This window comes from Pseudophryne corroboree, chromosome 12, assembly GCF_028390025.1.
Source record: "Pseudophryne corroboree isolate aPseCor3 chromosome 12, aPseCor3.hap2, whole genome shotgun sequence".
NCBI classification, from domain to species: domain Eukaryota; kingdom Metazoa; phylum Chordata; class Amphibia; order Anura; family Myobatrachidae; genus Pseudophryne; species Pseudophryne corroboree.
This window is the reverse complement of record NC_086455.1, coordinates 174,946,166-174,972,770: the sequence shown is the minus strand read 5'-3', so window position 1 is coordinate 174,972,770 and position 26,605 is coordinate 174,946,166. Positions and strand designations below refer to the sequence as shown.

At 47.3% G+C, this 26,605-nt stretch overlaps 1 protein-coding gene across 1 annotated transcript in view; it reads right to left on the bottom strand.

Moving 5' to 3' along the window:
• Positions 1 to 15,140: 15,140 nt before the first annotated feature.
• KCNK13 (potassium two pore domain channel subfamily K member 13) overlaps positions 15,141 to 26,605 on the bottom strand; it is a 168,880-nt gene continuing 157,415 nt past the window's right edge. The window contains exon 2 of the mRNA XM_063948630.1: positions 15,141 to 21,385. Coding sequence (XP_063804700.1) covers positions 20,493 to 21,385 — 893 coding nt within the window. The 3' untranslated portion in view covers positions 15,141 to 20,492. The remainder of the gene's footprint in view (positions 21,386 to 26,605) is intronic.

Below are 26,605 nucleotides of genomic sequence, written 5' to 3'. Positions count from 1 at the left end.
TATGTATGAGAGAGGCAGTGTATGTATGTATGCATGTATGTATGTATGTATGTATGTATGAGAGAGGCAGTGTATGTATGAGAGAGGCAGTGTATGTATGTATGAATGTATATATGAGAGAGGCAGTGTATGTATGTATGTATGTATGTATGTATGTATGTATGAGAGAGGCAGTGTATGTATGTATGTATGTATGTATGAGAGAGGCAGTGTATGTATGAGAGAGGCATTGTATGTATGTATGAATGTATATATGAGAGAGGCAGTGTATGTATGTATGTATGTATGTATGTATGTATGTATGAGAGAGGCTATGTATGTATGTATGTATGTATGTATGTATGAGAGAGGCAGTGTATGTATGAGAGAGGCAGTATATGTATGAGAGAGGCAGTGTATGTATGTATGTATGTATGTATGTATGTATGTATGAGAGAGGCAGTGTATGTATGAGGGAGGCAGTGTATGTATGTATGAATGTATATATGAGAGAGGAGAGGCAGTGTATGTATATATGTATGTATGTATGAGAGAGGCAGTGTATGTATGTATGTATGTATGTATGTATGTATGTATGTATGAGAGAGGCAGTGTATGTATAAGAGAGTCAGTGAATATGTATGTATGTATGTATATATGTATAAGAGACAGAATAAAATAGAAAGAGAGATGTGTGTGTGGCAGAAATAAAGGGAGATAATATATATGTAAAAGAGAGTGAGAATGAGAAAGACAGAGAAAAAGTAGAGAGTTGTGAAGGAATGAGAGAGTATGAATGTATATATGGGAGAGGCAGTGTATGTATGTATGTATGTATGTATGTATGTATGTATATATGAGAGAGGCAGTGTATATATGGGAGAGGCAGTGTATGTATGTATGTATGTATGTATGTATGTATGAGAGAGGCAGTGTATGTATGAGAGAGGCAGTGTATGTATGTATGTATGTATGTATGTATGAGAGAGGCAGTGTATGTATGAGAGAGGCAGTGTATGTATGTATGTATGTATGTATGTATGTATGTATGTATGAGAGAGGCAGTGTATGTATGAGGGAGGCAGTGTATGTATGTATGAATGTATATATGAGAGAGGAGAGGCAGTGTATGTATGTATGTATGTATGTATGTATGTATGTATGAGAGAGGCAGTGTATGTATGTATGTATGTATGTATGTATGTATGTATGTATGTATGAGAGAGGCAGTGTATGTATAAGAGAGTCAGTGAATATGTATGTATGTATGTATGTATGTATGTATGTATATATGTATAAGAGACAGAATAAAATAGAAAGAGAGATGTGTGTGTGGCAGAAATAAAGGGAGATAATATATATGTAAAAGAGAGCGAGAATGAGAAAGACAGAGAAAAAGTAGAGATGTGAAGGAATGAGAGAGTATGAATGTATATATGGGAGAGGCAGTGTATGTATCTATGTATGTATGTATATATGAGAGAGGCAGTGTATGTATGAGAGAGGCAGTGTATGTATGTATGTATGTATGTATGTATGTATGTATGTATGTATGTATGAGAGAGGCAGTGTATGTATGAGGGAGGCAGTGTATGTATGTATGAATGTATATATGAGAGAGGAGAGGCAGTGTATGTATGTATGTATGTATGTATGTATGAGAGAGGCAGTGTATGTATGTATGTATGTATGTATGTATGAGAGAGGCAGTGTATGTATGTATGTATGTATGTATGTATGAGAGAGGCAGTGTATGTATAAGAGAGTCAGTGAATATGTATGTATGTATGTATGTATGTATGTATGTATATATGTATAAGAGACAGAATAAAATAGAAAGAGAGATGTGTGTGTGGCAGAAATAAAGGGAGATAATATATATGTAAAAGAGAGCGAGAATGAGAGAGACAGAGAAAAAGTAGAGATGTGAAGGAATGAGAGAGTATGAATGTATATATGGGAGAGGCAGTGTATGGATGTATGTATGAGAGATGAATGAAATAGAAAGAGATAGGCAGCTGGGTAGGGAGCCAGGATCAGGGAAGGTGGTGCCGCTGAGTGTAGCTATGAAATAATTAATGATATCTTTGAGAGATAATGCAGTCAGACGGCTGGGAAATGTATAAGATGCCACCTATGAACTTTCACCTTAGTGACTGGGAAAGTGAGTAACTGATGACGTTGGGGGGCAGTAGGCAGACATTTTGCCAAGGGTGCCAAGAAACCTTGCACCGGCCCTGGAGGCAGATATAACATGTGCAGAGAGAGTTAGATTTGGGTGTGGTGTGTTAAATCTGCATACCTCCCAACTGTCCCGATTTTCGCGGGACAGTCCCGTTTTTTGGGGACTGTCCCGCTGTCCCACCCGCGGGCCGCAGTGTCCCGCGGTGGGGGGGGGGGGGGGGGGCAGTTGGGATGCTCCGTCTCTCGCTGCCCTGCTTAGCAGAGCAGTGGTGAATAGACGCTGTGCGCATGCGCACAGCGTCTATTCGGTGCAGACAGAGGGAGAGGCGGCATGCCAGCGGCTCACAGAGCGCTGGGCATTCCCCCTCAGTGACGAAAACGGGGGCGTGGCTCGCAATCGCGGGTCCTCCGCAAAGCCGTTCCCCTTTTTTGCAGGCCACGCCCCTTTTCGGGAGCGCGCGGCATCGCCGCGTGTGTGTCCCTCTTGCCGACGGGACAAAGTTGGGAGGTATGAATCTGCAATCTAATTTGCAGTGTAAAAATAAAGCAGCCAGTATTTACCCTGCACAGAAATAAAATAACCCACCCAAATCTAACTCTTTCTGCACATGTTATATCTGCCTCCCCTGCAGTGCACATGGTTTTGCCCAATTGCTATCAAAAATCCTGCTGCGATCAACTCAGAATTACCCCCATGGTTTTGCCCAACTGCTAACAAATTTGCTGCTGCAATCAACTCTGAATTAGGCCCCAATTCCAAATAAACTACTCTGTCATAATGTGCATAAACCACACCCACTTTTAAGATAAAATTCCCTAATTACGTAACCACGCCCACTTTTAGAAAAGGAGGCACCCACTACCTGTAAGGCTCCACCCCTTCCCAGGCCCCACAAATCCAGACTGTCCGGCTGCAATCTGTACAACTGGTGGTGAAGCGGCGGCCGGGCAGCAGCAGACATGGAAAGTTCCTCCGTCCTCATAGACCTTCAGTAGAGATTTACAGAACGTTACTGACTTCCGCTCACGCAGGGGGTAATGTTATGTGTGGTTTCTCTGACATAATACTGTAGGCGTTGTAGATTATACAGGTTCAGCCTTCAGGAAACATTTGGCTGCTGTCGCCTTGGGGCTCCATTCTGACACTATAATCTGTATAAAACCAAAGTGTGTATGTGTATACAGTATATATATATATATATATATATATATATATATATATATGTAAAAAAAGAATCAAGTAGCGCTCAACAATCAAAATGTGAAAAACATTAATTTTTTTTATATATAAAATTTAATGATGGTTGCAACAAAACTCCCGGGAGTGTAATTAGCACAATACAACATGAAAATACCTTATCTCTATACCGAGATTGAATGATAATTTTCTTTTAGCTGAATAAATATTCCTGTTAATTTAAAACATGTGACCCCGGAAATCTCGTTCTAAATATACTGCAACAAATGCTTGATAGTTGTTTAAAATTAATTAAGGGTTTGTATGCAATGCATATAACTCACTTGGTCCATGAATGTCCCGAACAGTCCTAATTATGTGTGACTGAATGATGATTCCAATGATTTTATAATGAGAAGTCCCTTTGAAACAATGAAGTAGTGTTCAAATGAAAATGAGAACAATTGAACTGTATCAGATCTCAAGCCGCTGTAGTGGTGACGGGAGGGAGAGCTCGGAGCGGTGTTAATGCGGTCAGCCGCTAACCCCTGCACGGGGGATGGAGACTGGAGAGCAGTGCCTGTGGTGGCCGCCGGGCTGGATGAAATGCAGCTGTACAGGGCTGTGAAGCAACTGTAATGTCCGAACGGCTGGGTGTTACCTTGCTTGGCACGATGTAAAACTGCTCTCAACAAAAGCGGCTGGCCTGTGCTCCCACGGGCAGCTCCGATTGAGCCTCCCTGCAGTCACCGGACGTAGAGTGGAGAAGATGGTATGTCCACAATGTGCTAGACAGGCTGCATGTTTGAAGCCGACTGGGCTGTAATCAGCGATGATGTTAATTGTGCCGGCCGCACGGGGCTTCAATTCACCCGCCGGCGTGTGTGAGAAACGGATCGGCACTCTGACAGCAGCGGATGGATGATATGCTGTGTTGGCAGCAATCGTGATAAACTCGTCTCCTGCAGAGGCTCCGGCTGAGCCTCACTTTAGATGGAGCAGGAGTATTAGCAGTGAAGAACACCTGTACCCTAACGCGTTTCAACGCCTTTGGAAAAAGACGCCCTGCTGGCGTTGAAACGCGTTAGGATACAGGTGTTTTTCACTGCTAATACTCCTGCTCCATCTAAAGTGAGACAGTAATTGTAATCCATTAATAGTGTAAATTAGGGCAGAACCCCGTACTGACGCTTGTGGGTGACTGAATGCACACAGCGATAGTTATTCCTACTTACCGTAGGGCAGAGGCGGAACTACCGCCAGTGCAATCAGTGCGTTGCACTGGGGCCTGCCTCTGTCCAGGGGCCCAAAGCATGTAATGAGTCAAACTGACTCATTACATGCCGCTGTGTGCTGCGGGCAACCGCTGCCCGCAGCACACAGCCGCCCGGACAGGAGAGAAGAACAGCGCACTGAGCGCAGCGGCACGGGGGTAAGGAGGAGGAGGGAGGTGGAGGAGGGAGCGGCAGCAGCGCTTTGTTACTGGTTGAGGCGCTGCTGCTGCTGGCCCTCTGCTTCACTATAGGCTGTCTTCCGAGAACAGCCTATAGTGAAGCAGAGGGGCAGCAGCAGCAGCGCCTCCACCAGTAACACAGCGCTGCTGCGGCTCCCTCCTCCACCTTCCTCCTCCCCGGGAATCGTCACCAGAAGCTGCACCGAGGAGCCTGAGCCAGCGGAGAGGGTAAGTATAATTCTTTCTTTCTTTCTTTCTTTCTTTCTTTCTTTCTTTCTTTCTTTCTTTCTTTCTTTCTTTCTTTTCTTGGGACTGCCTGCCGCAATGTGTAAAAATGGGGAATCTGCCTGCCGTAATGTGTAAAAATGGGGAATCTGCCTGACGTAATGTGTAAAAATGGGGAATCTGCCTGCCGCAATGTGTAAAAAGGGGGAATCTGCCTGCCGCAATGTATAAAAAGGGGGACGCTTTCTGCCGCAATGTGTAAAAAGGGGGAATCTGCCTGCCGCAATGTGTAAAAAGGGGGACGCTTTCTGCCACAATGTGTAAAAAGGGGGAATCTGCCTGCCGTAATGTGTAAAAATGGGGAATCTGCCTGCCGCTATGTGTAAAAATGGGGAATCTGCCTGCCGTAATGTGTAAAAATGGGGAATCAGCCTGATGTAATGTGTAAAAATGGGGAATCTGCCTGCCGCAATGTGTAAAAAGGGGGAATCTGCCTGCCGCAATGTGTAAAAAGGGGGAATCTGCCTGCCGCAATGTGTAAAAAGGGGGAATCTGCCTGCCGTAATGTGTAAAAAGGGGGACGCTGTCTGCCGTAATGTGTAACAAGGGCACACTGTCTCCTGTAATGTGTAAAAAGGGGGCTCTGTCTGCCGCAATGTGTAAAAAGGGGGAATCTGCCTGCCGCAATGTGTAAAAATGGGGAATCTGCCTGCCGTAATGTGTAAAAATGGGGAATCTGCCTGACGTAATGTGTAAAAATGGGGAATCTGCCTGCCGCAATGTGTAAAAAGGGGGAATCTGCCTGCCGCAATGTGTAAAAAGGGGGACGCTTTCTGCCGCAATGTGTAAAAAGGGGGAATCTGCCTGCCGCAATGTGTAAAAAGGGGGACACTTTCTGCCGCAATGTGTAAAAAGGGGGAATCTGCCTGCCGTAATGTGTAAAAATGGGGAATCTGCCTGCCGCTATGTGTAAAAATGGGGAATCTGCCTGCCGTAATGTGTAAAAATGGGGAATCTGCCTGCCGCTATGTGTAAAAAGGGGGAATCTGCCTGCCGCAATGTGTAAAAATGGGGAATCTGCCTGCCGCAATGTGTAAAAATGGGGAATCTGCCTGACGTAATGTGTAAAAATGGGGAATCTGCCTGCCGTAATGTGTAAAAAGGGGGAATCTGCCTGCCGCAATGTGTAAAAAGTGGGAATCTGCCTGCCGTAATGTGTAAAAAGGGGGACGCTGTCTGCCGTAATGTGTAACAAGGGCACGCTGTCTGCCGTAATGTGTAAAAAGGGACGCTGTCTGCCGTAATGTGTAAAAAGGGGGCTCTGTCTGCCGCAATGTGTAAAAAGGAGGAATCTGCCTGCCGCAATGTGTAAAAATGGGGAATCTGCCTGCCGCAATGTGTAAAAATGGGGAATCTGCCTGCCGCAATGTGTAAAAAGGGGGAATCTGCCTGCCGCAATGTGTAAAAAGGGGGAATCTGCCTGCCGTAATGTGTAAAAAGGGGGGCGCTGTCTGCCGTAATGTGTAACAAGGGCCCGCTGTCTGCCGTAATGTGTAAAAAGGGGACGCTGTCTGCCGTAATGTGTAAAAAGGGGGCTCTGTCTTCCGCAATGTGTAAAAAGGGGGAATCTGCCTGCCGCAATGTGTAAAAAGGGGGAATCTGCCTGCCGCAATGTGTAAAAAGGGGGAATCTGCCTGCCGCAATGTGTAAAAATGGGGAATCTGCCTGCCGTAATGTGTAAAAATGGGGAATCTGCCTGACGTAATGTGTAAAAATGGGGAATCTGCCTGCCGCAATGTGTAAAAAGGGGGAATCTGCCTGCCGCAATGTGTAAAAAGGGGGACGCTTTCTGCCGCAATGTGTAAAAAGGGGGAATCTGCCTGCCGCAATGTGTAAAAAGGGGGACACTTTCTGCCGCAATGTGTAAAAAGGGGGAATCTGCCTGCCGTAATGTGTAAAAATGGGGAATCTGCCTGCCGCTATGTGTAAAAATGGGGAATCTGCCTGCCGTAATGTGTAAAAATGGGGAATCTGCCTGCCGCTATGTGTAAAAAGGGGGAATCTGCCTGCCGCAATGTGTAAAAATGGGGAATCTGCCTGCCGCAATGTGTAAAAATGGGGAATCTGCCTGACGTAATGTGTAAAAATGGGGAATCTGCCTGCCGTAATGTGTAAAAAGGGGGAATCTGCCTGCCGCAATGTGTAAAAAGTGGGAATCTGCCTGCCGTAATGTGTAAAAAGGGGGACGCTGTCTGCCGTAATGTGTAACAAGGGCACGCTGTCTGCCGTAATGTGTAAAAAGGGACGCTGTCTGCCGTAATGTGTAAAAAGGGGGCTCTGTCTGCCGCAATGTGTAAAAAGGAGGAATCTGCCTGCCGCAATGTGTAAAAATGGGGAATCTGCCTGCCGCAATGTGTAAAAATGGGGAATCTGCCTGCCGCAATGTGTAAAAAGGGGGAATCTGCCTGCCGCAATGTGTAAAAAGGGGGAATCTGCCTGCCGTAATGTGTAAAAAGGGGGGCGCTGTCTGCCGTAATGTGTAACAAGGGCCCGCTGTCTGCCGTAATGTGTAAAAAGGGGACGCTGTCTGCCGTAATGTGTAAAAAGGGGGCTCTGTCTTCCGCAATGTGTAAAAAGGGGGAATCTGCCTGCCGCAATGTGTAAGAAGGGGGAATCTGCCTGCCGCAATGTGTAAAAAGGGGGAATCTGCCTGCCGCAATGTGTAAAAATGGGGAATCTGCCTGCCGTAATGTGTAAAAAGGGCATGCTGTCTGCCGTTATGTGTAAAAAGTGTACGCTGTCTGCCGTAATGTGTAAAAAGGGGACGCTGTCTGCCGTTATGTGTAAAAAGTGTACGCTGTCTGCCGCTATGTGTAACAAGGGCATGCTGTCTGCCGTTATGTGTAAAAGGGGACGCTGTCTGCCGTTATGTGTAAAAAGTGCACGCTGTCTGCCGTAATGTGTAAAAAAGGGGACGCTGTCTGCTGTAATGTGTAAAAAGAGGAATCTGTCCGCCGTAAGGTGTAAAAGGGTCTCTACCTGGTTTAGTGGTGCTACTGTGCGGCGTAATTTGAATAATGGAGACTACTGTGCATCGTTTTATGAATTGGTATTATTTCGTGGGCACACCCCTTCCCCACGAAGCCACGCCACTATGTATTTTTGCGTGCGCCTACGGCGCGCACTGCCCCTGTTTTGCATGCAGGGGTGGGGCTCCCATGCTAAAATGTCTAGTTACGGCACTGTTGCTAGGTATCCATTTCTCTGGCCCTGAGCAGGTCCCCCTCACCAGATCCTCTCCAGGGGTGAGGGGCTGGACTTGGATGGGATGGGGGGGGGGGGGGGAGCGGCAAAGCATTTTGTCGCACCTGGGCCCACCGCTATTTCCACCACTGCCGTAGGGGTGAAATGTGCTTACGTGTCATTGCCCGGTAACTGCGTTTATTCCAGGTGCATTTACAATCCCAGTAACTTGTTCTGCGACTGTAATTTCTTACAGAGAAACATGGAATGTGATGTGAGATAAGAGCCACGTGGCCCCTCTGGTCTGCCCACGCTTCAGCTCTCATTTCTAATAGTTACAAAATCTACATTTTATTTTAATCCAAAAAACTCCTTTCAAAATATCAGGTGCTCACATACTGTATCTACATCCCAGTATAATTGAATATTTGCGCATGTTGCAGCAATAGCGGAGCAGAAAAGTGACACTCTAGTATATTTACTAAGGTGCTGTTATGTTCTCTGTACTTGGAACCCAGGAGATAGGTGTCAGCAGAAGAGTTCCAAGTATAGATGCGTGAAGCTGCGACAGAACTGGGGTACGCAGCAATAACTAACGGACAACCTGACTCAATTGTCTCTCCTAAGTGGTCGGTCAATGCCTGCGAGACTATGGTTTCTTGGGCCCACGGCAGCCGCGTTTGACGGGCGGATTATGTCTGCCCGACTCTGATGCCCCCCGGTCTTTGTAGGTGACAAGGCGTTAACCGAGACACGGAGAGAACAAGGGGAAAACTAACTAAGACACATACAATAGAGAAAGGGGAAACTACTGAAAACTATAACTAATTTATGTGCGGCACGGCCGGCCAGAAAACCGTAACTAAAGTAACACAGCCTAACCGCCAAATACAAACCCCTCATAATAAGGTGAGGGCAGCGGTGTGGAACCCTCCGCAAAAATGACACAACCAAACACAAATAAAGAAAATACGGCTTCAGCCAAACAGTGAGGCAAAGCCGCTACTCACGACACCACGAAGTGTGTATGCAGAATGAACAGGACCCCAAGGCTGAAGATTCAGGATCACTGGATCGGAAGGCTGGAACAGATTCCTAGGACCAGGCTCCGGAAACCATGACACAGGACACAGGAACAGACTGGCTGCAAGCAGGAACACTCCAGACGCAGGATACAAACTCCACAGGAAGCTGACAGGTTCTCACAGGAACATACAGGTATCATAACAAACTTCTATCACCAGCCCTGGACTGCAGAGCTAGCTCGGTAATAAGGGAAGCACGCCCCAATCAGGATAGCTAGAAGCCAGGCACAAGGTTATGGCCTAATTACTGGCAGGTGAGGCTGATCACATAGGAAACAGGCTGCAATTACACAAACTCACCACCGGCGGCCAACAAACCAACTCTAAACAAGTACATGAGAAATCCTGGCATGCAAACAGAAATATAACATGAAATACATGAACAAAATGCAAACAGGAATGAACCACTGCTTGTGGTTCATAACAGTACCCCCTCCTTAAGGATGGACTCCGGACACCCCATTAAAGCCAAGGGGAACAGAAGTATAACATAAAATACATAACCAAAATGCAAAACAGGTGCGGGGTAATGGAAGTGGAAATGTTGCCACCACGGATCTGTATGTGATTCCGGCGGACGTGATGCCGGCATCCGATGTTCACAATCCCGACAAGGGCGAGGTAAATATTCTACCCCCTTCCTTACCCATGGCCATAACCCACCCTTACTGCATCCTAACCCTAACCCCCCTGCCCGCAACCTAATCCTAACCCTCCCAGGTGGTGCCTAACCCTAACCCCCCTCCCCGCAGCCTAACGCCCCTCCCCGCGACCTAACCCTAACCCCCCTCCCCGCGGCCTAATGCCCCTCCCCGCGACCTAACCCTAACCCCCCTCCCCGCAGCCTAACGCCCCTCCCCGCAGCCTAACGCCCCTCCCCGTGACCTAACCCTAACCCCCCTCCCGCAGCCTAACGCCCCTCCCCGCGACCTAACCCTAACCCCCCTCCCCGCGGCCTAATGCCCCTCCCCGCGACCTAACCCTAACCCCCCTCCCCGCAGCCTAACGCCCCTCCCCGCAGCCTAACGCCCCTCCCCGTGACCTAACCCTAACCCCCCTCCCGCAGCCTAACGCCCCTCCCCGCGACCTAACCCTAACCCCCCTCCCCGCAGCCTAACGCCCCTCCCCGCGACCTAACCCTAACCCACCTCCCCGCAGCCTAACACCCCTTCCCGCGACCTAACCCTAACCCCCCTCCCCGCAGCTTACCCCCCTCCCCGCGACCTAACCCTAACCCCCCTCCCTGCAGCCTAACGCCCCTCCCCGCGACTTAAACCTAACCCCCCTCCCCGCAGCCTAACGCCCCTCCCCGCGACCTAACCCTAATCCCCCTTCCCACAGCCTAACGCCCCTCCACGCAACCTAATCCTACCCTCCCCAGGTGGTGCCTAAACCTATCCCCTCCCCCCCTTCCCCCGCAGCCAAATTCTAACCTTCCAGTCTATACTTATATTCAGGATCCTGGCTGTCGGTATCCCGGCATTAGGATGCTGACCTGGTTGGAATTCCGACGTTTGTTTTCTATTGGCTGATGGGATTCCAGATTTGGGCTGCTGAGATCCCGACAGCCGGGATCCTGAATGTATACCGCCACCACGGCCAATTAGAGTCCAGCTATTCTCTTCTATTTGTACTATAAAATCCTATATATTTTATTTTGTGAGGCTGGCACTCACATAGGAATATATGGCTCGGAAAAGACGTTCAAGGTCTTTGGTTTGGCATTAACTTGGGTTGATTTTAAAATGGTAAAATAGGCAGTATTGGTGAATTTTGGCAATCAAGTTGGGCACATGGGTTTACCAGAGGTGTTGTGATGAATACCAGAATATCATCGGTGTAAAGCACTATCTTGTGTTGCCGTGAGTCCACTCAGATGACCAAAATTCTTTGAGTTTTGTGTCCTGGTGGCCTTTGGGTCCATTACTAGAACAAAAATGAGGCCATGTGGGTACGACATTGCTTCGTCCAAGTGCAATTGTCAGAGATGGCTGAGGATGATGCCCTCACTATGACCAAGGCAGATGGGATGCTTCTTCAGTGTCAAATGTGATGAGAAGGAAGGGTCATTGTAGGCGACCCCTCTGGTGTGGCTCAGAGCTGGCGGCCTGGGGGGCATCTTGTTTGGTCAGGATGGTTTAGTGCTGGGGTTATGCATAACATCAGTTGGCTATGTTGTTATCAGACGTTTTTAGCTAGATGATCAGTAAGGAGACATTGGTTAGGGTCCATTCATTTTGTATGGACAATTGTTATCTTTCATGGTGTGAATTCTGGCTTGCATGACGTCTCCTGAAGTATTGAATGAAGGAGGTCTGTGGGTCACGGGCCGCAGTGTAGAAACATTTTACTGCTGTCAGCAGCAGGTGCTGATGAGGCCTTCATTGTGTGAATGGTGGCCACTGATTCCTTCTTGGAAAAGGCAATTTGCAGGAAACCCTGGTCAGCCTGGGATAATTTGGGGAGGCTTCACAAGGAGTAATGTAGGCAATCATTGGGCTGCAAGCATTTTGGGTTCATCTACCGGTTCTTTCAGGCTGTAAACCTTGCTGCAAAGCAGATGGAAACCCTTTGTGAAGTTCTTAGGGTCGCTGTTGATTTGTTATCGATGAAGCTTGTTTACGTGAGCACCTGTCCTATGTGTGGGAAGGGGGTCTGCGTTCCCCTTTTTTTTATAGATCTGGCATTTCAGGAATAATGTAAATATTCTCTCAGTGCCTCTTCTACTTCAGAGCATATGGAGAGGTTACAGTGTTGCCCAGCAACCAGGAGAAGGTTCTTGCAGGGAGATTTACTAAACCAATATGCTATAGGGCCGCTGCGTCATCTGTCTGTGGTAATGGTGAAACGTGTACGCTGATCATGCTCAGAGAGGGCTTAGTACATAGGTCTCTGTGACTGTACCTTATGAGAAGCGGAGCAGAGGGTATACACTCTATCTGCAGCGTACCTGAGCGTTGGTTAGAGAGGGAAACGTTAATATTCCTCACTGAGGAGTGTTCTGAGGATTTTGCTGGGGAACTCGCCAGGAAAGACATTTACTTACATCACTCACATATTCCGCAGCGCTTTACTGAGAGAATACTTGGCCATTCCCATTAGTCCCTGTGAGGAGAATAGAAAAGAGCGTGGCCTAATGACATCCCCTGGTCCTTCCGTAGAGCGCGGAGCTGCACGACCAGGTTTATGGGCCACACCGCCCCATCAGGCCTCTCTGGCATTTGGTCCCTGCCCCAGAGGAACTTACAATCTATGCTCCCTACCACATGGACACTCTTACACACTAAGGTTCATTCTGGTTCCTAAAATCCAATTAGACTATTGGTATATGGGAGGAAATTGAAACTGATGCACCGGGGAAACCACGCAAGCACTTAAAGAACATACAAACTCCACACACTTAGGGCCATGGTGGGAATCGAAGACCTCAGGGCTGTGAGGCAGTAACGCTAACCACTACACAAACCGTGCTGCCCAAAATGATCAACTGATAAAATATTTTTGCGAAAGCAGCCAATGTGGATATAGTGATTGGATGCACTCGCTCCAAAATGGATAAACAAGTAAAATGTTATATATGTTTGTAAAAGTCATGTCTCTCTGTTGGATGATGACGTTTTGATGTAAATATATGAATATGTGATGCATAGTGCAGTAAGTATGCGACACAGGTGCCCTATGGGCCGGCTGTTATGAGAATGGACCATTGGCACTGGCGTTTCTATAATGGGTGCAGTGCACACACTGCACCCATTTTGAAAATACTCACCCCTCCGAAGTCCAGCACCGGCATCCGCAGCGCTGTTAGAACACAGTGAAAATGGCCCAGCAGCCATTTTCCCGGAGATCTGCTCATGCGCAGTAGAGTCTGAGCCCTCTAGTACTCAGACTCTACAGCGCTCCGGGCAGAGAGGAGGGGGCCCGACGGAGGAGGCTGAACACGGGCCTCCTCCTCTCTTAAAACTCCCCTGACCATTGTACAGCAGTAAATAGGTGTAATCAGATGAAAGGTGTCAGGAGCGATGACAGCACAATCCCCCGATCACCCTATTCCAGCACTGGTACTGCACTCCACTGTGCAGCCTATTCTATCCCCATAGACACATATGTCTTACTGGCTGGCAGCCCTGTTACACCCCTTCTCCGTGTAATAATTACACTTTGTACAATTATGGCTGGAATATGTAATCACTGAATGCGTATGCAGGACACTGATGATTCTATACATGGTGGATTGCATTAGCGGGTGAGATATTATGATTTAACGTGGTGTCCTGTTTATTCAGACCCTTTGCGTGCAGCTCCCATATGGGTCATATTGTCTGTATGGAATGGAATTAATTACTGTAAGACCGTAATCTTTGTATCTGAGTATATATATATAAAAGCCCTCAGTCACTGACTCATCACTAATTCACTCCCCGATATGTCAGGAAGATGAAATGTAACACAGGGATTCTTCAGGTGGGAAACGTAATTAGAATATTAATAAACCTCCCCTAAGGGGATGAAAATGGGGTGACATAAATGACGTCATTACCGATGCGTGGCTTGCGTTGCGGGAACGATAACGCCCAAACGGACAATCGGATCAGAATGTGGATTACACCTCCAGTGTGTAGAATTTAATAAACTACAAAGATGCTCCTGTCACTTGTTACCGTATCTGCTGCGGGTGCTCCTCGGTAACGCCAAGAACCAGGGATTCATATTTACTTACATTAAGACGTCTCACATTTACATCTCTATAGATTTACCAAATTACTAACACTCATTTGTATGTACAACCGTGACACTCAGAAACTCCCGTGCAGAGAATGGGTAGAACAGCTAGTAGATAATACTTCTATCCTATCAGTAACCGCTGGCGCCTGTGAAAGTCTGAGTAATACAGATTACTGCGTCACTAATCCCTTCATTGTGCAGTTTAGGAGAATTGCTCCCTTTATCTTCTGCCAATGCCCAATTTTCACACATTTTGTCTGTATTTCTGCTCAAGAAGAGAAAAGGGAATTGTACAGTGATAGAAAGAAGAGGATTTACAGTAAACACACAATGTCACTTGTAAAGTCCCTCATTGTGCCTGTGTGTGAGGCCCCATTATACGTAATGTATCTCAGCTGTATGGAGACCGCACAAAGGCAGCCTGCTAGATCTCAGTGCAGTACATTCTTCTCTCCAGCAGGTGGTCCGAGGAGTAAGTGTTGCCTGATGATGCACTTTATTGCGCAATGATGTGTGTCGCTAATAAAGCAAATGAAAGTCCGCCATCTTCATAAAAGAGAAGCGGTATTCGGGAGGAACGTGCCAACAGGACATACCACAGCGTGCATTGTGGGAATATTGGGTGGAGCTTCCATCGGTACCGGTACATGGATACGCAGACTAGCGGTGAATCTGATGCATACTTACTGAACCTTTTGAATAAGAAATATTTTAAACCTCAAAAGTAGTTTCTGTGTAGCTCATTGGTCAAGAAGTGTCTCAGTGATGTCACCAACTTCTAGTGAGCTGATTGGCTGAATACTGGTCCATACAATAAAATGGCCGCCCCTGCAGTGTGTACCGCCCAGATTTACATTAGCGCTGCCCATGCGTCACGCTGCTGTAATATATATAGTTACTTTGCATACACAATAGACGTGTAACACCCTGTTCCAGAGCACATTGTGGTAGCAAATGATTGTATCTGTTTCTTACAGTAAAGACAACCTACATAACACACTCTCTGTTTTTTTTTTTTTTAATAACAGTTTTATTTTAATGTATAGAAAAATAGCATTAATATCTTCAATTTCTATCATTTACAAATCACACGTAGCTGTGAAACATTCAGGATACACTCTGACAACATCACTCACACTCCCCTGACAGCAGACGGATGTGTTACAATCTCTGTACACTGCAGTCCGGCACTGTATACAACTCATGAAGTGATGGAAGTCCGATGCCACCACATCTCCAGTCCTGTAACGTCATCAGATACTATATCATTTAGGTGCCTGGCTGTTCTGGCATGTATGGGAGCCTGGTACAGGTGCCACGTGGCACAAATGACAGCTTCTGGCACACACACTCGATAGCAATGCAAAGTTGTTCCTGGTGCGGTCATCTGGTTTTATCGCAGCAAGATGGTGTTTGGGGGATTTTCTCCTGTTACATTCTGCATTGTGGCTGCTGTTAGAGAACGTGGCTAGAACGCAGCTCCTGCAGGGGGCGCATCTCACTGTTGGGACTGACCGCTAAAATTTGCCTGTTGGAAGAGTGTTGGAGGAGTGTTGGAGGAGTGTTGGAGGAGTGTTGGAAGAGTGTTGTGTTGGAGAGTGTTGGAGGAGTGTTGGAAGAGTATTGGAGGAGTGTTGGAGGAGTGTTGGAGGAGTGTTGGAAGAGTGTTGTGTTGGAGGAGTGTTGGAAGAGTGTTGTGTTGGAGGAGTGTTGGAGGAGTGTTGGAAGAGTGTTGAAGGAATGTCGGATGAGTGTCAGAAGAGTGTTGGAAGAGTGTTGAAGGAGTGTTGGAAGAGTGTTGGAAGAGTGTTGGAGGAGTGCTGGAGGAGTGTCGGAAGAGTGTCGGAGGAGTGTCGGAAGAGTGTTGGCGTGTGTGTGTGTGTGTGTGTGTGTGTGTGTGCGCATGTGTGTGTGTGTGTGTTGGAGGGCAGTTGTCAGCACATACTCTTTGGGGTCCACCCTGTAATTTCCCTGAATGCTGGTGGCCAGTCAACTCCTTCACCTGATTTGTGCCAGGCAACGGCTGAACCTCTCCCATCCCCTCACTTGTTGCTTTTCCCATTGATGGTGTATAACCAGCAAGGGATGCTGGCCTATTGTCGGACTGTCACCTCCAGAGTATCGCTGAGGCCGCGCATGCACTACAGCACCCAGGCACTCTGCCCCTCTAGTCAGGGCTCAGCACTCACTATGCTGGTGTCTTAGCCTCACAAGCCTGAGGTGAATAGAGGAGGGAGAAAGAGGATGAACACTATTATCCCATGCTTTTGGTTCCTATTAAAAGACTGGACCCCAGTAAGTTGCATTCATGGCGCAATTGGGATACTTGTGGACTGGTCCATTACAATGCTCTCTGTATTGTTTAGCATTCACTAGAATGCTCTCTGTAATGGATGTTTGTCACTAGGATGAAGTCTGTATTTCACACTAATATGATCTCTGTATTGTATCATAACCACTAAGATGACGTCTTTATTTTACTCTATAATGCTCTCTGTATTGTACGGATGTCACTAGGATAGTCTGTATTTGACAACTGAGTGCTCTCTACATTGTATGGTTGTCAGTAAGATTTTCTCTGTATTATCTAATGGTCATTAGGATACTGTCTGTTTTGTAGATTTACTGCATTGTATTGTGTGTGTGTGTGTGTGTGTGTGTGTGTGTGTGTGTGTGTGTGTGTGTGTGTGTGTGTGTGTGTGCAGTCCATATTTTACATTTTTAAAACTATCTATATTGTATGTTGGTCATTAGGATGCTTGTTGTATTGTGCAGTACTCACTAGAATGCTCTCTGTATTGTATGGTTGTAACTAGACTGCAGTCTTTATTTTACAATGGATTGTATATTTGTCACTAGAATGCACTTGATCTATCAAATACTGGGATATTTAATGTACTGAAGTCCTTCGCATGCTCTCTGTATTGTATACTGCCCACTTGTATGTTCTGGGTATAATACTGCTCTCTAGCATACTCTCTGCATTGTATACGGTTCCCTAGAATGTTCTCTGTATTGTATACTGCACACTAGAATGTTCTCTGTATTGTATACTGCTTACTAGAATGTTCTCGGTATTGTATATTTCTCACTAGAATGTTTTCTGTATTGTATACTGCACACTAGAATGTTCTCTGTATAGTATACTGCTCACTAGAATGTTCTTAGTATTGTATACTTCTCACTAGAATGTTCTTGGTATTGTATACTTCTCACTAGAATGTTTTCTGTATTGTATACTGCACACTAGAATGTTCTCGGTATTGTATACTTCTCACTAGAATGTTTTCTGTATTGTATACTGCACACTAGAATGTTCTCGGTATTGTATACTTCTCACTAGAATGTTTTCTGTATTGTATACTGCACACTAGAATGTTCTCGGTTTTGTATACTGCTCACTAGAATGTTCTCTGTATTGTATACTGCTCACTAGAATCTTCTCGATATTGTATACTTCTCACTAGCATGCTCTATGTATTGTATTCTACTCACTAGTATGTTCTCTGTATTGTATACTGCTCATTAGATTGTTCTCAGTATTGTATATCGCTCACTAGCATGCTCTCTGTATTATATACTGCTCACTAGTATGCTCTATGTATTGTATACTGCTCACTAGCATGCTCTCTGTATTGTATACTGCACACTAGAATGTTCTCTGTATTGTATACTGCTCACTAGAATGTTCTCTGTATTGTATACTGATCACTAGAATGTTCTCTGTATTGTATACTGTTCACTAGAATGTTCTCTGTATTGTATACTGCTCACTAGAATGTTCTCTGTATTGTATACTGCTCACTAGAATGTTCTCTGTATTGTATACTGCTCACTAGAATGCTCTCTGTGTTTAATACTGCTCTCTAGAATTATATCTGTATTGTATACTGCTCACTAGTATGCTCTATGTATTGTATACTGATCACTAGAATGTTCTCTGTATTGTATACTGCTCACTAGAATCTTCTCGGTATTGTATACTTCTCACTAGCATGCTCTCTGTATTGTATACTACTCACTAGTATGTTCTCTGTATTGTATACTGCTCATTAGATTGTTCTCAGTATTGTATATCGCTCACTAGCATGTTCTCTGTATTGATTACTGCTCATTAGATTGTTCTCAGTATTGTATATCGCTCACTAGCATGCTCTCTGTATTATATACTGCTCACCAGTATGCTATATGTATTGTATACTGCTCACTAGCATGCTCTCTGTATTGTATACTGCTCACTAGAATGTTCTCTGTATTGTATACTGCTCACTAGAATGTTCTCTGTATTGTATACTGATCACTAGAATGATCTCTGTATTGTATACTGTTCACTAGAATGTTCTCTGTATTGTATACTGCTCACTAGAATGTTCTCTGTATTGTATACTGATCACTAGAATGATCTCTGTATTGTATACTGTTCACTAGAATGTTCTCTGTATTGTATACTGCTCACTAGAATGTTCTCTGTATTGTATACTGCTCACTAGAATGCTCTCTGTATTTAATACTGCTCTCTAGAATTATATCTGTATTGTATACTGCTCACTAGTATGCTCTATGTATTGTATGCTGATCACTAGAATGTTCTCTGTATTGTATACTGCTCACTAGAATGCTGTCTATTTTGTTTATTGGTCACTAAATTAAGGTTTTTATTTTATATTGGTCACTGGGGTTCTCTAAAGTTTAGTTACAGGTAGGCAGAGGCAATATGATTTTATGTTAGTGAACATTTAGTTTAACCTTGTCTGCTTTGTGTTGGCCTCGTCTATAGTTGATTTGGTCAACGCCTACATATGACTTTCATGATATTTTTCTAGGGGGACTTCAAGTTCCAATCCACCCCTGTCCTGAGGAACACAGGAATATGTAGCTGGACCATCTACAGAGGAATAATTATACTTATTATTACTTCCAGTCATCAGATAATAATCCTCCTTCTCCTCCTGTGTCACTCCAATGCTATTCTGGCCAACCCAGGGAGGTAGAATATCAGTGGACCACATAACAATTTGGTTGGGGGGTCCAGCGACACAATCTCTCATCCCCATCTGCTGTTTTGGCTTGATTATGCTTGCTCTCAGATAATAGTGGGCGGAGTCAGTGTTGGTTCAGTGAGTATACTATTCCCTACACCCACAAACCCCACCCCCCCTTCTCCGGCCATAGCGGAGGCACCACCGGTAGTTCCGCCATAGTCTCAAGAAATCAACAACTCAATTTTTGTAAAAATGTGAACCAAATTCAAAATGATGGTTTGGCTTCTACGCAAATATATTGAATTTAAACTGTCCGGAATTTGTGAAGTGCGAGCCCTATTGATTCTCCATCCTGATTCTCCATCAATCTTTTTCTTCAACACAATTTAACCATACTGTTCAAAGCCACGGGTTCCTTATTGCCCGCACAGACATAAAGATGGCGCTAATGTTACATAACAGGTAAAGTCTGGTAATGTGACATCGGAATTAGGTGACTAAACGTTCCTGATACTTCCAGGGATGGGAGATATCACCGGGCACTGAAACACCACCTGGCAACTAACTGTGCTTAAACCTTCTGATAACCTGAACTATTTAGTCTGTAAAATTCCAGCCCCAATGCAACTTTTGCCAAAATGTTTTTCTTTTTTTTTTTGCTCCGGTATTTTTCACCAAATCCTTTAAAAATTCTTGGCAGAGCTATCTGATATCTCTGTGGATACAGCTGCATCTACCATGTGGATTCATGTAATGAAAAAGTTACTGGAGGGCGTGTATATGCCGATAACATTATCAGAAGGTGTCAAAATTGATGATCAGACTTAAGGGCCCTACACACTGGGCGATATCTTTGAAAGATATGAAAGATATCCTTCAAAAATGAATGATAAATCATTCATATCTTTCAGTGTGTGTGCAACAACGATGCGCGGCCCCCCAGTCGTTCATTGTTGATTGATCATCGTTCAAACATGCAAGCCAATCTGGACGATATTGATGAATGTAATGTCATATCGTCCACATCGGCCATAGACATTGTTCAGTGTGTAAGCAAAAAATCGTTCATCTTTCAAATCGTTCATCTTGCATATTGCACAAATCTATCAGTGTGTAAGGCCCATTAGGGCTCAATGTAATAGGGTGCGAGAAGCGGAGGTGCGGGAATGCCCGTATTTTTAAAGTGGCAATCATTTACACGGCAAAGCCAACCCGGTAAATGATTTCTACTTTAAAAATACAGGTATTCCCGCACAGACTCCCGCACCTGCGGCTGCTCGCACCCATTTAGCCCTAAGTGTTGCTTTGTCTGAGTGTAATTGAACAATACTCTGGAACAACAGACACAATGTATCACGCTCCCCTGCAACAAATAAATGACAGAACATTTGGGGATTGTGACCGGACACCCCAGTTTTCAGTCTCTTCACCTAGAACATTCACCTGTCCACACTAGTCTCTGCGAGTCTGTTATTCATGATGGCTAATGCCCCCACACCGCCTGAGAAGCCATTGTGCCGAGAACTTGTTCCAATCTGCCTCGGGCAACCATTCGCCGTCTCCGAGAGCTGCTTCTGCATGATGGCCAAGGAGACCTTATTGGAGGCCAGGAAGTCTTTCATGGAGATCATCTCCCCGGACATCCTCCTCCCGTCTGTCTCGCTCTCGTAAACGCCGTCTGTTTCTATAGAGATGTTTCGTCTAGTCCGGACGTTTCCTGGCATGACCACATTCCTCTTGGACCTAAATATTTTTCTTTGGCAGCTGTGGCACCTCTGGCAGTCTAACTTCCTTAATATCCAATTCACACATTGTTTGATGACTATAGAGATGACATTGAATAAGGAATAAATACAGCATACACCCATAAATATAAAGATGAAATTGCCGCATCGGTAGAGACCTTGGTTCTCATATTTGGATTTTTGGCTGCTGACCATGTCGCCAAAACCTATCGTGCTGAAGGCAACAAAACAAAAGTAAAGGGAGTCAAAATATCCCCATCCTTCAATGGGGGAGTACATGGCGGAGGCACAGCAGGAAATAATAATGGACGCCATGCACAAGATGACCATCACGTGATACACAGATGGCTTCCACCCGGCTAGACTGTCCACTTCCGAGTTGGCAGACCCCCGACGCGTTTCAGGAGGCAAGCCTTCCTTTCTCCTCAGCTGCCTCTCGTGGAAGGATTTCATGATGTAAGCAATGACCGTAATCAAGCGTTCCAGAAACAGATTAAAGAACAAGATGGTGGCTGCACATCCGATGAGTCCGTAGAAGATGAGGAAGATTTTGCCGGTGATGGTGGCTGGCGTAGTCATTCCAAACCCTGCAAGACAAACACAAGGCATTCAGTAATCCTCCTCACACAGAGCTGTTCCTATTGTCAGTGCAAAGAAACGCGGAACTGCCGCTGCTGACGTCATACAATAACCGCGTCAATATTTCATTTCCTGAATATACATTTTATTCAGACGCGTGCCGACCTGATCAAAATGTCCAATCATTTAATTTGTAACCATTAATTAGAGAGTCATTAAAGCTCTGCTAATTATATCTCCCTGAAGGTTTGACAATGGGACTCTGGAGGTTAAGACGGTTGTTGTGTAAAGGGAAATAACGCAATTAAATCGCACGCCGCTGACTCTCACATGTCATTTCCCACCACGTCACAGAGACATAACATACATTCTCAATACAGCAAATGGGCTTCTGATAGCAGAATCTCTCTCTCATTCTGATTGGCTGTGGAGCAGAAACCGTTTTCAGTCTGACCTGCGGACGCAATATCAATATTGGGGGTGCTCTGATGGGAGGGTTACAGATTACATGGGCCTGGTGGAGGTGCCATAGTATTTAAAAAAAAATTATTTGGGAGGGGGTGTGGCCACGGATTTATCGGCCTATAGGGGCCCCAGCACAGTGAGGGGAGACTGGCTGCAGTTACTGAGAGGGCCGCAGAGACCCCGGCACAGTGAGAGGAGACTGGCTGCAGTTACTGAGAGGGCCGCAGAGACCACGGCACAGTGAGAGGAGATTGGCTGCAGTTACTGAAAGGTCAGCAGAGACCCCAGCACAGTGAGAGGCAGAGCCGGCCATAGCTATAGGCAAACTAGGCAATTGCCTAGGGCATTTGATGTGCCTAGGGGCATCAGCAGCTTCTACTGATTAAAATGATATGCGGCATGCCTATATTCTGTGTGTAGCATTTCATATGCAGATACAGCCACAGTCTCACACAGTATATAGGCATGCAGCATATCATTTTAATCAGCAGAAGCTGCTTGTGCATCCTAGCCACATACCAATGCATTGCAAATAAGATGCATTTTCATAAAAAAAGGTGCCCGACATTAGCATTGATGCAAGATTTGTGAGGACACATCTGTATCCAAGCAGAGGCAGAGGTCACAGTGTTAGTGGCAGTGTGAGTGCTGTGTGCATGTGAGTGGGTTGGTTGTGCAGTAGTGTTCGGAATATGTGTAAGGAGCATTATGTGTGTCATGTAAAAATGCATTAATAATGTGCAACATATGTGTAAGGGGCACTGTGTGTCATTACGTGTATAAGGGCATTAATAATGTGCAGCATATGTGTAACGGTACTACTGTATGTGTGTCATTATGTGTATAGGGGCACTAATAATGTGCAGCAAATGTGTAGGGGGCACTATACATGTCATTACGTGTATAAGGGCATTAATAATGTGTGGCATATGTGTAACAGGGTACTACTGTATGTGTGTCATTATGTGTATAGGGGCACTAATAACGTGCAGCAAATGTGTAGGGGGCACTATACATGTCATTACGTGTATAAGGGCATTAATAATGTGCGGCATATGTGTAACAGGGTACTACTGTATGTGTGTCATTATGTGTATAGGGGCACTAATAATGTGCAGCAAATGTGTAGGGGGCACTATACATGTCATTATGTGTATAAGGGCATTAATAATGTGCGGCATATGTGTAAGGGACATTATGTGTAAAAGGGCATTAATAAAGGTTGTCATAATGTTTAAGGCGAATTATGTTTATAAGGACATTAATAATGTGTCTCATATGTGTAAGGGGCATTACTGTGTGGAATTATGTGTATAAATGCATTACTAATGTGTGGCATTATGTGTATAAGGTGCTCTACTATGTGGTGTTGCGTATAGAAAGGACACTACTGTTTCATCTAATGTGAATAAAGAGCAATAGGGTGTGGTGTAATGTGAATAAGGAGCAATTCAGTGTGATGTAATGTGAATAAGGGGCTCTACTGTGAGGAGTAACGTTTATAAGGTAAAGTGATACTACTGTGGGATGTAATATGAATTATGGACACTATTGCATGATAAAATGTGAATAAAGTTGCAGTACTATGTGGCGTAATTGGAATTGGGGTTACTATTGTGTGGCCATGCCCCTTGCCATCAAAATCACACCCCTTTTTGGGCTGTGCGCCAAATGTGCGAACTGTTCCTATTTAAAATATAGGGGGTACAAACACCAAAATAAGGACTGCTATGGGTGAGGGGTGATGGTGCTGGGAAAGAGGTGCAAGGTCAGAGGCGGAACCAGCGGTGGTGCTAGGGGGGCACCAGCTAAAATCTTGCCTAGGGCATCATATTGGTTAGGGCCGGCTCTGGTGAGAGGAGACTGGCTGCAGTTACTGAGAGGGCCACAGAGACCACGGCACAGTGAGAGGAGATTGGCTGCAGTTACTGAGAAGGCCGCAGAGACCCCGGCACAGTGAGAGGAGACTGGCTGCAGTTACTGAGAGGGCTGCAGGGACCCCAGCACAGTGAGGGGAGACTGGCTGCAGTTACTGAGAGGGCCGCAGAGACCCCAGCACAGTGAGAGGAGACTGGCTGCAGTTACTGAGAGGGCCGCATAGACCCCAGCACAGTGAGGGGAGACTGGCTGCAGTTACTGAGAGGACTGCAGGGACCCCAGCACAGTGAGAGGAGACTGGCTGCAGTTACTGAGAGGGCCGCAGAGACCCCGGCACAGTGAGGGGAGACTGGCTGCAGTTACTGAGAGGGCCGCAGAGACCCCGGCACAGTGAGGGGAGACTGGCTGCAGTTACTGAGAGGGCCGCAGAGACCCCAGCACAGTGAGGAGAGACTGGCTGCAGTTACTGAGAGGGCTGCAGAGACCCCAGCACAGTGAGGGGAGACTGGCTGCAGTTACTGAGAGGGCCGCAGAGACCCCAGCACAGTGAGGGGAGACTGGCTGCAGTTACTGAGAGGGCCGCAGGGACCCCAGCACAGTGAGGGGAGACTGGCTGCAGTTACTGAGAGGGCCGCAGAGACCCCAGCACAGTGAGGGGAGACTGGCTGCAGTTACTGAGAGGGCTGCAGGGACCCCAGCACAGTGAGAAGAGACTGGCTGCAGTTACTGAGAGGGCCGCAGAGACCCCAGCACAGTGAGGGGAGACTGGCTGCAGTTACTGAGAGGTCCGCAGAGACCCCAGCACAGTGAGGGGAGACTGGCTGCAGTTACTGAGAGGGCCGCAGGGACCCCGGCACAGTGAGGGGAGACTGGCTGCAGTTACTGAGAGGGCCGCAGAGACCCCGGCACAGTGAGAGGAGACTGGCTGCAGTTACTGGGAGGGCCGCAGGGACCCCAGCACAGTGAGAGGAGACTGGCTGCAGTTACTGAGAGGGCCGCAGAGACCCCAGCACAGTGAGGGGAGACTGGCTGCAGTTACTGAGAGGGCCGCAGGGACCCCAGCACAGTGAGGGGACTGGCTGCAGTTACTGAGAGGGCCGCAGGGACCCCAGCACAGTGAGAGGAGACTGGATGCAGTTACTGAGAGGGCCGCATAGACCCCGGCACAGTGAGAGGAGACTGGCTGCAGTTACTGAGAGGGCCGCAGAGACCCCAGCACAGTGAGAGGAGACTGGCTGCAGTTACTGAGAGGGCCGCAGGGACCCCGGCACAGTGAGAGGAGACTGGATGCAGTTACTGAGAGGGCCGCATAACCCCGGCACAGTGAGGGGAGACTGGCTGCAGTTACTGAGAGGGCTGCAGAGACCCCAGAACAGTGAGGGAAGACTGGCTGCAGTTACTGAGAGGGCCGCAGGGACCCCAGCACAGTGAGGGGAGACTGGCTGCAGTTACTGAGAGGGCCGCAGAGACCCCGGCACAGTGAGAGGAGACTGGCTGCAGTTACTGAGAGGGCCGCAGGGACCCCAGCACAGTGAGGGGAGACTGGCTGCAGTTACTGAGAGGGCTGCAGAGACCCCAGAACAGTGAGGGAAGACTGGCTGCAGTTACTGAGAGGGCCGCAGGGACCCCAGCACAGTGAGGGGACTGGCTGCAGTTACTGAGAGGGCCGCAGAGACCCCAGCACAGTGAGAGGAGACTGGATGCAGTTAGTGAGAGGGCCGCAGAGACCCCAGCACAGTGAGGGGAGACTGGATGCAGTTACTGAGAGGGCCGCAGGGACCCCGGCACAGTGAGGGGATACTGGCTGCAGTTACTGAGAGGGCCGCAGAGACCCCAGCACAGTGAGAGGAGACAGGATGCAGTTAGTGAGAGGGCCGCAGAGACCCCAGCACAGTGAGGGGAGACTGGATGCAGTTACTGAGAGGGCCGCAGGGACCCCGGCACAGTGAGGGGATACTGGCTGCAGTTACTGAGAGGGCCGCAGAGACCCCAGCACAGTGAGGGGAGACTGGATGCAGTTACTGAGAGGGCCGCAGGGACCCCGGCACAGTGAGGGGAGACTGGCTGCAGTTACTGAGAGGTCCGCAGAGACCCAAGCACAGTGAGGGGAGACTGGCTGCAGTTACTGAGAGGGCCGCAGGGACCCCAGCACAGTGAGGGGAGACTGGCTGCAGTTACTGAGAGGGCCGCAGGGACCCCAGCACAGTGAGAGGAGACTGGCTGCAGTTACTGAGAGGGCTGCAGGGACCCCAGCACAGTGAGGGGAGACTGGCTGCAGTTACTGAGAGGGCCGCAGGGACCCCAGCACAGTGAGAGGAGACTGGCTGCAGTTACTGAGAGGGCCGCAGGGACCCCAGCACAGTGAGGGGAGACTGGCTGCAGTTACTGAGAGGGCCGCAGGGGCCCCAGCACAGTGAGGGGAGACTGGCTGCAGCTACTGAGAGGGCCGCATAGACCTCGGCACAGTAAGGGGAGACTGGCTGCAGTTACTGAGAGGGCCGCAGGGACCCCAGCACAGTGAGGGTAGACTGGCTGCAGTTACTGAGAGGGCCGCAGAGACCCCAGCACAGTGAGAGGAGACTGGCTGCAGTTACTGAGAGGGCCGCAGGGACCCCAGCACAGTGAGGGGAAACTGGCTGCAGTTACTGAGAGGGCCGCAGAGACCCCAGCACAGTGAGGGGAGACTGGCTGCAGTTACTGAGAGGGCCGCAGAGACCCCAGCACAGTGAGGGGAGACTGGCTGCAGTTACTGAGAGGGCCGCAGAGACCCCAGCACAGTGAGGGGAGACTGGCTGCAGTTACTGAGAGGGCCGCAGAGACCCCAGCACAGTGAGGGGAGACTGGCTGCAGTTACTGAGAGGGCTGCAGGGACCCCAGCACAGTGA